The following is an 11,985-nucleotide window of genomic DNA, read 5'->3' as shown; positions in this document are numbered from 1 at the left end:
AGCATAACTACATGCCTATTAGCATGTCTACAGCTCATTAGTCTGAAGTACCTAAAAGATACAAAGCACTTGGATTTGACCTCAAACACAAGAATATTATCCCAGGGGTCGGGCGGTGGTGCAGTGGGTTAAGCACACGTGGCGCAAAGTGCAGGGACCGGCATAAGGATCCCCGAGCCCCAGGTCGCTTCACGGGCGGTGAAGCAGGTCTGCAGGTGTCTCTTTCTTTCCCCCTCTCTCTGTCTTCCCCTCCTCTCTCCATTTCTCTCTGCCCTATCCAACAACAAAACAACGTCAACAATGGCAATAATAACCGCAATGAGGCTGCAACAACTAGGGCAACAAAAAGGGGGAAAAATGGCCTCCAGGAGCGGTGGATTCATGGTGCAGGCACCGAGCCCAGCAATAACCCTAGAGGGAAAAAAAAAAAAAAAGAGAGAATATTATCCCATGGAACAGATTAAGACTTATGAGATTAAAAACTGTAGTCAACGTTTCACCGGCACATTTGGCACACTTGAGAAACAGCAATACCCAAGTATTGTTAGAATATAAGATTAAAATTTGTAAAGGGGGGAATAGACTAGCAAAGATGGTCCTGACACAGTTCACATCTTAAGGATCGATCACTCACAAGCAATCTGCTGAGTCTCCTCTTAGTGGTGACGGTGCCTCTTTGCCCCGCCCCTGGCCCCTGTTCCCTCCAGCTACATACAAGGCCTACCCGCCCCGAACACAGGAACATGAAACAAACGCTTTAAGTGTACATCATACATTTATTACCAACAACCCTCTCAACTCCAAAATTGGGCACAGGGATTAAAAATAAAAATTCATTGCACTACTTAGTAAAGCATTACTAGTAACTTTCATAAAAAATGTACAAACTTTGTTAAAAATTTATCAAGCCTTCAAATGATTTGGTTACAGATATTTATAATACGTACATTTAAAACTATATGTTAACTGACACAATGGAATATGACTTGAGGAAATGACTCAGCAAATGATTCCAAAGAGACACCCCTGTAAGCTTTCATAATCTGAAACAAACAGCAAAATGAGGTAACCAAATGTACCAACAGGGGGAAACAGTTCTCTTAATGAAGGCCTAATATCTGTGAAAAATATTCACATGTGAGTTGGAAGATCTCATTCAAAATATTATGAGGCCCCAATTTAATAATCTTTCAGAAAGTATATAAAATCTAAATATGCATTCACATTTTCCAGATTTTGTTAAAAAAAAAAAAATCAGGACAGAAAACCCTAATGAGATCTTTATACCTGGAGGCCTTGAGTTTTTTTTGGGGGGAAATGTAGGGGGTTGGGGATGGGGGAAGCTAAGGGCCTCCCCAAAGCAAAGCCCAGAGTTAAGATGGTAAAGTCACTGTTGTAGGAGGGGAGAAGAAGGCAACAAACCCACACCTGCCTGCTATCTGCTGTATCATCCAAGGTAGCAACAGTCAGCATCAAACAACTGTTTTTTCCTTTTTTTCTGCTAGCCACAAAGTTGCTCAACCATGGCTAATATGAGAGAGTTCAGATGACATGTACACTCCTAACTAGTCACTTATAAGCAAGTCTGCACACATCTCTAAGAGCCTCACACAAAGAAACAGACATTCCCGGAGAGAGATCAGTCACAAGAGTGCCGACAATTCAGGATTTTATCAAAAGACTTTGCTGCCTCCTCAATTGCCAACTGCCTCTCAGAAACAAAACAAAACTGGAAAAAGGGATATGACAGAAATTCATCGTCAGAGGGAAGAAAAGAAGAAAGCTATTTTCTTAGTCATTAGTAAATGTGCCTTGTTAACTAGCTATCTGTACAAATTAGAAAAAGTGCTTCACTTGCACGCTTCAATAAGCGGAATACTGAGTGTAGTAGTGTTATGTTAGATCTGTACAGATATAAATCCTCTGCAGCTATACAAAAGTCTATGTAGAAGATGGGGTTTTCCACTTTAAACATGATTCTTTAATTAAAAAAATAAAAGCTCAAACGTGATTTGTAATGTACTGATTATTATGCCAATAATTTTGGTCTTTATCACACTTTTTCAGGAGCAGGTGGGGGATTGTCATTTTAATGAGCTTAAGAAAGTAACATGCACTTTGCCACTTGTTCTGATGGGTTTCTGAAACACCAACAAATATATGGGCAAACAGAAAGGATGCCAAAATCCTATTTGTATGACTAGTTAGAGGCAACAGTGTTTGGAAAAGGGCAAAATTGTGCTTTTGTGTGAACTGACTTTACTGAACTCTTACTGCGCTTACAGACTTCAGGGGAAGGCCAGCAGCATGGCAGTAACAAGTAGTTAACACCGTCTGAGTCGAAAACGGACACAGAGCCAACTGAAAGTTAAGTGAGGCTGGCAGCAAGTCATCACAGTCCTAACTGGGTTTATGCAGCTTGCGTACTGCAAATGAAGCAATGACATCAACTGCAGGAAGAGGCAGACGACGTTGAATACACCACAAGAATGAAAGAAGCAATCTAAACACTGCTGGGAAAATGACTTTCAACAATCTGAAATATGCTCAATAAACTTATTTAAAAAACCCACACAATGTATTATCTCAGATAACTAAATGAAGGTTAAGTCCTGTTTTACAGCATTATTTTTTTCATACAAAAATCAAATCTTCATTTATACTGCAAGTATTTCTGGATGCCTGTTAAAATCTTCTCATTCAAACAAAACTGAAAAGCAATGAACTATCAAAGCACATCAGGTCTAAGGAACTCAGCTGTCACAGCGTTTGACCCATCCTGGAAACAAGTCTGATGAGAAGCACATTGACTGAGGGAAGAACTAGACAACTTCCAGAGCTGCAGTTTGGGAGGTCAACTATCCTGAACAAGAAGTTTTCTTAAAACAATTTAGTTTATGGGAGCCTGAAGAACACATATTACAGTCAAGCCAACTTAATGACCAGACTTCATTCTGCTGAAGTCTAAGAGGTGAGACATCAGGGACCAGTGGTAATCTTAGAAATATATTACTCAGTATCTTCAGAATAGACTACAAATCTAAACATTTAAAAAAAAAAAAATCACAAGTACTTCCTGTAAGAAGCTTACTGGAAATGTAAAGGGAAAAAAGTCCCAACATTCAAACCACTGCCTGAAATGCTAATATTGCTGACTGATGATGTATGATATTGCACCTTCTTTTTGGAAACAGCATGTTGGAGATTTAAATTTTTCTTTTTCACAACTGAACAACAACAAAAAGAAAAAAACAAAACACAAAAAACAGGTTCATGGAGTGAGAAATCTGTTACACTTTTTTTTCTGAAGGTGACCCAGATGGGATCACCACGAAGAGGTGACAGCTGCCCAAAGCAAAGGAAGAAGGCTTTTCTCATTCCATTCACAGGGGGGAAAAGTATGGGGTATTCGATGCTTATAATTGATGCACCCTAGCAATCAGTGTGCAACAGCAAACACAAGGGGGGAAACCAGTGTACAGTACTAGTGCTGTTTAAATAACACACCAGAGTATACATTGCAGCATAATTAAAACTACACACACATTCCTGGTACATGCTGGTATATAGGATCTCAAACACACGTTAGCTACCATGCCCTCACACAAGTAATTGTGCACACTCACACACAAAGATACATTTATCACCACCAGTCACACACTGCATTCATCTCCACTCACAGTTTCTGAAGGCTCTATATAAGGTAGATTGCTATATCATCTGGAGCTACCACTTTTTATAAAAGCACATGCTAAAAGATCACGTCCACTGTAATCTTGCAGCAATACTCGGAATGATCACACAAAAACCAGGGAATGTTAGTGCACACACAAAATTAAGCTAAAGAAAAGTCTTTGGAGTTCCAATCACACGGTTAGTATAACAATCCCATAATTGTGAAGACTAATTGTAAGCTTTTATAGTTGATTAAGTCACACAGTGCAAAGAAAGGTCCATTGACCCTTTTGGTAAGGGGAGGGCTGGAAGCCACAGATTCAGTTCAATGGATAGTCCGTATATACATGTGATGAGGAACACCCAAACTAAATTTGTGCTCTTAGGTTGCTCATTCTGAATCCCGATGTACTTCTGAAGCATCAGCTCGGCAAATTGGGCAAGTACGATTTGCCTAAAAAACAAAGAAAGAAAGAAAATTTGTCTGAATTGTAACTTAAATAATAAAGTATTAAAAGCAACAGACTTGTTTTATTACTCATAATCTTGCTCTAAAAAAATACCCGTCCAATACCTGTACATTTAATACTCGGCTTAAAACTATGCCTTGGGCTGGAGATATATATATATATATATATATTTCAGTGGCCGAGCATGACTTGATGCCTGCAGCCCCATAAACCCTCAGTCCAGTCCCTAGGACCGCCACATGCCACAACTAAGCAGTGCTGACTCTCATGAGAGTAAATGAGACTGTGGCCAGGGAGGACACAGCAGAGCTTGATCCTGGGCAGTGCATCTGCCAGAGAAACACCTTGGCTCTCCCCACCACTAGTCCCCAATTAATAAATACTAAGGAAATAAAATGCTAAGGAAAAACACCCACAGCAATCATATCACTACCATCTGCTGAGCTGCTAGCACCAAACGAAGCATCTACTGATCTCTCACCCTGCAAAGCCCGTTCTTTACCAAGTCCTGTCATTTGCTCCACTACAGGAGCTCCCCAGTATGTGGTCTTCTTTTCATCTGCTTGCCACTATCTGCTCTCCACAAGGCCATTCTTACTCTACCTCCCTGTCAGAATATTCCTTTCCATTCCCCAAACGGACCAACTGTCATTCTGAACACAACAACAGCCACATGCTTTCCCGATGCTTTCAGGAGTAAGCCAGGACGATCCCTTCAAACTATCTCTGAATGCCTCTTGCCACTACTTCACTCTAGATACCAGCCACCTGCAACCTATGGTCGTCTCATCATTTCCTGTCACCACGGATCATGGCTTTGTCTATAGAACGTGTGAGTGTTTTTGGTGGTGGTTATTAAACCAGAGCACTGTTCAGCTCTGGTTTTATGGTGGTGTGGGGACTGAACCTGGGAGCATGGAGCTTCAGGCATGAGAGTCTCTGCATAACCATTACGCTATCTACCCTCCCTTCCCTGCTTTCTTTTTCTTAAGATGTAATATTCTTGGTGGTAATTGTGTGGAGTTGTACCCCTCTTATCCAATGGTTTTGTCAATGTGTCCTTTTTATAAAAATAAATAAATAAATAAATAAATAAATAAATAAATAAATAAAGATGTACTATTCTTCACTTTCTGGATTCAATTTAGGCTAAACTGGGTACCCTTAATCTGTGTCCACACAGAAGACTGATTCTATTTTAACACATCTGTCTTTCTCACCACACTGAAACTATCTAAATACACTAACACCATCTGCTAATCAAAATAAATAAAAATGGGGGTATATATCAGTCAACCCATATGTATGACCTTGGGAGAACTATGGCACAGTTATCACTGGGAGGAGGTGGAGACACAGAACTCTGGTGGTGGGAATGGTGTGGAATTATACCCCTAATATTTTATAGTTTTATAAATTATTAGTAAAATTACAAATTGCATCATATTTCGATTCTACTATTCTGAGACTGCGAAAGTGGGCTTCCATTCTATCACCCCCTTCTGTCTTGATTTCTGGCTGTCTCTATCAAATAAACAAAAAGTAAGAATGGTATAAATAAAAACATACAAAACAAAAGAAGAAGTTTCTGAAATAATTTTGCTTATTCCCTTTTGTGAATCTCTCAGAAACAACTTCCAGTGAGTGAAGCCTGCTTATGAACTTGAAAAAAAAAATTCATTTACTGGGAGTCGGGCAGTGCTCAAAGTTCAAGGACCTGAGTAAGGATCTCAGTTCAAGATCCTGGCTTCCCACCTGCAGGGGAGTCTCTTCACAGGCGGTGAAGCAGGCCTGCAGGTGTCTATCTCTCCATTTCTCTCTGTCCTATCCAACAATGACGACATCAATAAAAAAAAAAATTCATTTCCTTTTGGGTAGAGACAGAAATACTGAGAGCACAGAGAATTAGAGGAAGATACACCTGCAGCACTACCTTACCACCCAGCAGTTTCCCACCCAGCAGGTGGGGCCAGGGAGTTTGAAACCTAGTCCCTGTGCACTGTAACATGTACTGGCTTGGCCACTACCTAGCTCTGAGATAAAGTGGTGCTGGGGACTGACCCTGGGTGTTTAAAGCCTCAGGATTGAAAGTTATTTAAATAACATTCTGTTGTCTCCCCAGCCCTGCTTCTAAGGCAAACAAGGTCAGAACCCACCTACTATGAGAAAGTTAGGACAAATAAACAATTTCAGGCTTTGTACTACTGTTGCTACACCGATGATCACAGTTAAAACGTTAGCTTTTTTCATTTACAGAACCATACTTAACAAGTCAGATCTCAATTTAGTCTTATAAACTCTCCCCCACCAAAACACGGGCTTAGTTTACATGTTATACAGCCAATCAAAAAGAAAATGTAATGTTATTCTCTTCACAAATGCCATCACTTTACCTTAAGCCATTTGTCAACACACTTGGCATGGAACTCATGGTTACATGGTAAAACTCTAAGTAGCTGCCTTGACTCAAAATCACACATGCATACTACACACCTAAAAGAGAGCAGAAAATAATTTTAGCCACAAAACTGAGTGTTTTTCTATTTTGTTAAGATAATCAAAATCATGTACCACACCTCACTTCTCAAAATGTTACCAAAACAAAACAATCAATACTCTGGGGGAAAAAACAAAACATGATGTTACAGCTGGAAAGAGTGCTATTTCACCAACAAATCAAGAAAATGTCTTTCTTTCCTGTATGAAAATTTGTGGTCTATTATCTACACCAGTCTTAAAGACTGTATATAGTCATTGCTGGAATAGCTGGATATCCACATTTTAAATAGTGGAAACAGGCCACTATCTAAAGCATACCCCAAAATCAACTTTAAAAAATGGTCAAAAGTCTCAAGAGAAATCTCTATAGCCTATAGAGATTACACTGCCAGAGAACAGGACCAGCTACAAAAAGGCAGGTGCCAGTCCCTGTTCAGGGTGCCATTATGCCAGACTAGCTTCGCGGGCGGGAGACAGACGACCAGAGGCTCATGGCTGAGCTGTATGCAGTATCTCTTTATTCATGTGGAACATAGCGCAATCTAAGCCAAGCTATCTCTAATCACAATCCTGTCCTTATATATACTCGCCAAGTAGGGTGGAAACAGGATGTGACGTAGAGAGGGTGGAGCGAAAAAAGACTAGTGGAAATCAGGATGTACTAGGAGAGGGGGCGGAGCAAAAAGACATCATGAACCAGTGGGGATTAAGCCAATGCCCTGCAGGCAGGGTGGTGCTTAGTTAACAGTGGTTATGTAAACAGAATACAGTGTTAAGCAGGGGGCATTAAACCAATGAAACAGAAGGGGTCTTAGAAGCAGACCAACAGGCAGGTAAATTGAACTTTGACCAAAAATAAATTTTTGTGTGCTTCAGCAGATTGTCATCACTAAGGTAAAGAGCGCTGGGGAGAACCCATCAGAGGGAACACAGGCACTGCCATGTACGTACGTGGCCTAAGCCTCAGCTCCACAGAAAAGGCGGTATGTTTTCTCTATTTCTTTTTTTTTTAATATTTATTTTTATTTATTTATTCCCTTTTGTTGCCCTTGTTGTTTTATTGTTGTAGTTATTATTGTTGTCATTGTTGTTGGATAGGACAGAGAGAAATGGAGAGGGGAGGGGGAAGACAGAGAGAGGGAGAGAAAGATAGACACCTGCAGACCTGTTTCACCGCTTGTGAAGCGACACCCCTGCAGGTGGGGAGCCAGGGCTTGAACCAGGATCCTTATGCGGGTCCCTTGTGCTTAGCGCCACATGCGCTTAACCCGCTGCGCTACAGCCCGACTCCCTGTTTTCTCTATTTCTATCTGAATGAAAAAGCAGCCCAATGTGGAGAAAGCACACAGGGGCAAGGCCTGGCTCAGAAGAAGAAAAAGAAAAAAAAAAAAAAAGAAGGAAGGAAGGAAGGAAGGAAGGAAGGAAGGAAGGAAGGAAGGAGCTATAAAGAAAACTTCCAAGAGGAGAGATATTCTTGGGAAATACTTTATTTTGTAAAACACTTGGCCCTAGACTCAATCCCCAGCACCGCCATGTGCCAGAGCAGCGCGGAGCTCTGAGCTCTCTTGCTCTCTCTCAAAAGTAAGATAAACAAGTCAATCTGTAAAAATGGATTAAAAATCTGAAAAGACATCTCTCCAATTACATTAAAAGGATCCAACATTACCACTACTAGATGCTAGGGAAATAGAATCAACACTTCAACGAAATTTTACTTTATTCTCACCAGAGGGACTGGAATCAAGAGACAATAATAATCACGAGAGGATAGAAAATGTGTACACTGCTGGGGGAGGGGGGTAAAAAGTCATTGTCACCTGGTAGAAACTAGTTCTCCAAAAAAAAAAGAAAAGTTATCATATGACCCCAAACTCCTAGGTCTACAGAAAACAGCACAAATAATTCAGTGAATACTAGCAAAAAAGCAAAAGTACGCTAAATAAACCATCACAGGTGAAAAATAAAGCAGTAGTTGGTATATCCACACAGTGGGAAACTATTTGATCACAAGATGGGTAAGGTTTTTTTTAAAGCCACAAAACAGTGGGCCTGGAAAATAGTAAGTCAAAGCCGCCAGTAACAAAAGATATGCTCCATGCCATTTCTGTCAAATGTCCAGAGTAGAGGAAGAGAAGAGAGATTTTGAGTGGGCACAGGACTTCTCTTTGGGGTGAGAAACACCATTTCATGTGCTGACTGCACAATTCTATGAATATAATAAAGCCACTAAGCTACACACTTCAAATGTAAATTATAACAGTAAAATTGTTTTAAAGACAGTATAGTAAGTTTAGGTAAAAGCCTAAAACTTTCCATGTTTGTATGTAAAACATTCTAAGAGTTGGAATTAGAAACCACGAAGCTTGTAGACCAACTGAAAATCCAGAAACGCACAGGTCAGTATGAGTTTTCTGAGGGGATAGAAATCGTCTACATTTATCTTTTCATACAAGTAATGCAACTAAGAATTTTAAATTTTACTTTATAAAGGCAGAAACAACACTTCATACAGTGATGCTAGAGACATGTACTTACAAAGTCTGTTCTGACTGGTGGTTGTTAGGATTGAACCGGTAAGAAGGAAGCTGTTCAATGTCTGCTTTAGTCAGTCCTCGAGGCTTGGCCTCTCCCAGTCGCTCGGCCAGGTTTAACAGAGCCTATAGAGAAAGCAGGAGACTTATTTTAACCTACTTTAAAATTTTTTCTATTATTTTTTTTTTACATTTTTACTTATTTTGGAGACAGAAATTAAGAGAGGAAAGGTAGTTGAGGGGGGAGTTGGCAGGGAGGGAGAGGGGGAGTGAGGGAGAAAGAGGGAGAGATCAAGATATTGAACTGCACCACTGTTGGACCACTCATGAAAATAACCCCTTGCTGGTGGGGACCAAGGGCTTGAACCCAGGTCTTTGTGCACTGTAATGTGTGTGCTCAACCACATGCACCCCCGCCTGGGCCCTTAACCTTTAAGCTTCCTTACTGAGAATTAGGCAATTTCAGAACAACCAGTTGAGGTTTTCAGTAAAAACAAAATAAAACAAACAAACAAAAACTAACCCTCATTTTCATCATATATTTAAGACTTAAATATTTTTATTATTTTAGACAGAGACGAACAAAAACTGAGGGAGGGAGGAAATAGAGGACAGAGAGTAACACTTGCAGCACTGCTTCACTGCTCGTGACTCTTCCACCCTGCAGCGGGAAGCAGGGCCCTGAACCACGTGAGCACTGTAAAGGGCACCACTGCCCAGCCCCAAGCCGTGTGTGTACTTTACTGTCCCTTCAAGCAGACCCTGAGAACATTCCCTCCCTTCTTACCAAGCCTAAAAAGCTTTCCCAGTCTTCCGTAACAGGCTCAGGCATTTTTTTTTTTCTTCTACAACATCTTTGGAATAATTCATTTTCTCATTTACAGGCCCTTATAAGAATTCTTTGTAATTTTAAGAAATCACCAAGTCTATATTGTCACAGCTACGTGGTACATGTTAAAATATCTTTTTACCTGCTTTTTTTTTTTTTTTTTAATTAGAGGGACTAGTGGTTTGTAATAAATACAGTTGTAGGTGTATGTGTAAAATTCTTCAATTTGTGGTCCAGGAGGTGGCACAGTGGATAAATTTAGCATTGGACCCTCAAGCATGAGGTCTCAAGTTCAATCCCTGGCAGCACATGTACCAGAGTGATGTCTGGTTCTCTATTTTTCTCATTAAAAAATAAAAATGTTTAAAATAAATAAATAAATGTATAAAACTTCTCAATTTTCTGCAAGGCAAGCTCTCTCACCCCTAGCCAAGATCCTCCTTCACCATCATACACCTGAAAACCCACCCACCCCCTCCCTTTTCTTTGGTGCAATATACCACACGCTAAACTTAACTCAGTTTAGCTACTAACCTCGTAATTCTCTACTTCTCCATCTTCTACATCCAATTCAAAGCTGAAAGTTGGGCCTACTGCAGGTGGCACTGGAAGCATGGATCTATGGTTGAGAAAAACACCACCATCACCGGTATGTTAGTGTTGAACAAATAGCAGTGGTAACTGCTTTAATCGGTGTCAACTCTTTAAAGATCTCTTCTAAAAATGGTATGTAGAGATTTCATGCAAATTCTACAGACAAGTGAGGAAATTCTGACCAGTGAGACACAACAAAAGCAGTCTGCACAGAGGGTTAAGCACACATGGCGCGAAGCGCAAGGTCCAGCTTAAGGATCCCAGTTCAAGAGCCTGGCTTCCCACCTGCAGGGGAGTCGCTTCATAGGCAGTGAAGCAGGTCTGCAGGTGTCTGTCTTTCTCTCCCCGTCTGTCTTCCCCTCCTCTCTCCATTTCTTTCTGTCCTATCTAGCAATGACGACATCAATAACAATAACTACTACAACAATAAAAAACAAGGGCAACAAAAGGGAAAGTAACTATTAAACAAAAATTAAAAAAAAAAGACCAATAATATGCAAAGAAGACCACCACCCCCTGGAGAATGCAGAAGGGAATGCAACCCTACCAACACTTTATTCTTGGCTCAGGGAGACTTAGGCAGACCTGACGCCCAAGCTGACCAAAAAAAAAAAAAAAAAGTGCACAACCGAAGACAGGCAGAAATCCACTTTCATTGTTGCTAGCTAGAATGTGGATTTGATGGCTAGAGTCTGAGAAGTCATCCTATGTAGAGGAAGTCGAAATTTTGAGCATGGTATAACTATTCCCCAGTTATGGAGCTAACAAACTATCCTTAAATTGACTACTTGTATACTTTATTATGTGAAACTAAAATAAAGAACTCTCAGGTTTATTTCTAAATGGGTTTTTCAGCTACAAATGTTATCTTACCTGAGTAGTTTCTTTTCTTTCTTTTTTTTTTTTTTGTGCTTAATTTCTTTATTGGGAGATTACAGTGGTTTACAGTTGACAGTGAAATACAGTAGTCTGTACATAAATAACATTTCCCAGTTTCCCCGCATAACAATTCAATCCCCACTAGGTCCTCCTCCTCTGCCGTCATGTTCCAGGACCTGCACCCTCCCCCACTCCAGAGTCCTTTATTCGGTGCAATACACCAACCCAGTTCTGCTGAGGTTTTCCCTTCTGACCTTGTTTTGCAACTTCAATGAGTGAGATCATCCCATATTCTTCCTTCTGTTTCTGACTTATCTCACTTAACATGATTCCTTCAAGCTCCATCCAAGATGGGGTGAAGGTGAAATGACTATTTTTTTAAAATAGCTGAGTAGTATTTTACATTATATATATCCATCCATCCCATAACTTACTCAGTCACTCACTCATCTATTGTTAGACACCTGGGTTGCTTCCAGGTTTTGGCTATCAAATATTGTGCTGCTAT

General features: G+C 40.3%; 1 protein-coding gene across 9 annotated transcripts in view; it reads right to left on the bottom strand.

The window, feature by feature from the left end:
* Positions 1–756: 756 nt before the first annotated feature.
* RNF38 (ring finger protein 38) overlaps positions 757–11,985 on the bottom strand; it is a 109,309-nt gene continuing 98,080 nt past the window's right edge. For 7 of the 9 annotated variants that reach the window (XM_060199175.1, XM_060199177.1, XM_060199178.1 and 4 more), the window contains 3 exons: positions 10,539–10,623; positions 9,180–9,301; positions 757–4,129 (listed from right to left, as the gene is read on the bottom strand). In XM_060199175.1, coding sequence (XP_060055158.1) covers positions 3,928–4,129; positions 9,180–9,301; positions 10,539–10,623 — 409 coding nt within the window. In that variant the 3' untranslated portion in view covers positions 757–3,927. Of the gene's footprint in view, positions 4,130–6,538; positions 6,639–9,179; positions 9,302–10,538; positions 10,624–11,985 lie in introns of all 9 variants that reach the window. The other 2 variants (XM_060199179.1, XM_060199176.1) reach the window with 1 other exon arrangement.

Source organism: Erinaceus europaeus, chromosome 10 (assembly GCF_950295315.1).
Source record: "Erinaceus europaeus chromosome 10, mEriEur2.1, whole genome shotgun sequence".
NCBI lineage: Eukaryota > Metazoa > Chordata > Mammalia > Eulipotyphla > Erinaceidae > Erinaceus > Erinaceus europaeus.
This window is presented reverse-complemented; position numbering and strand designations above follow the sequence as displayed.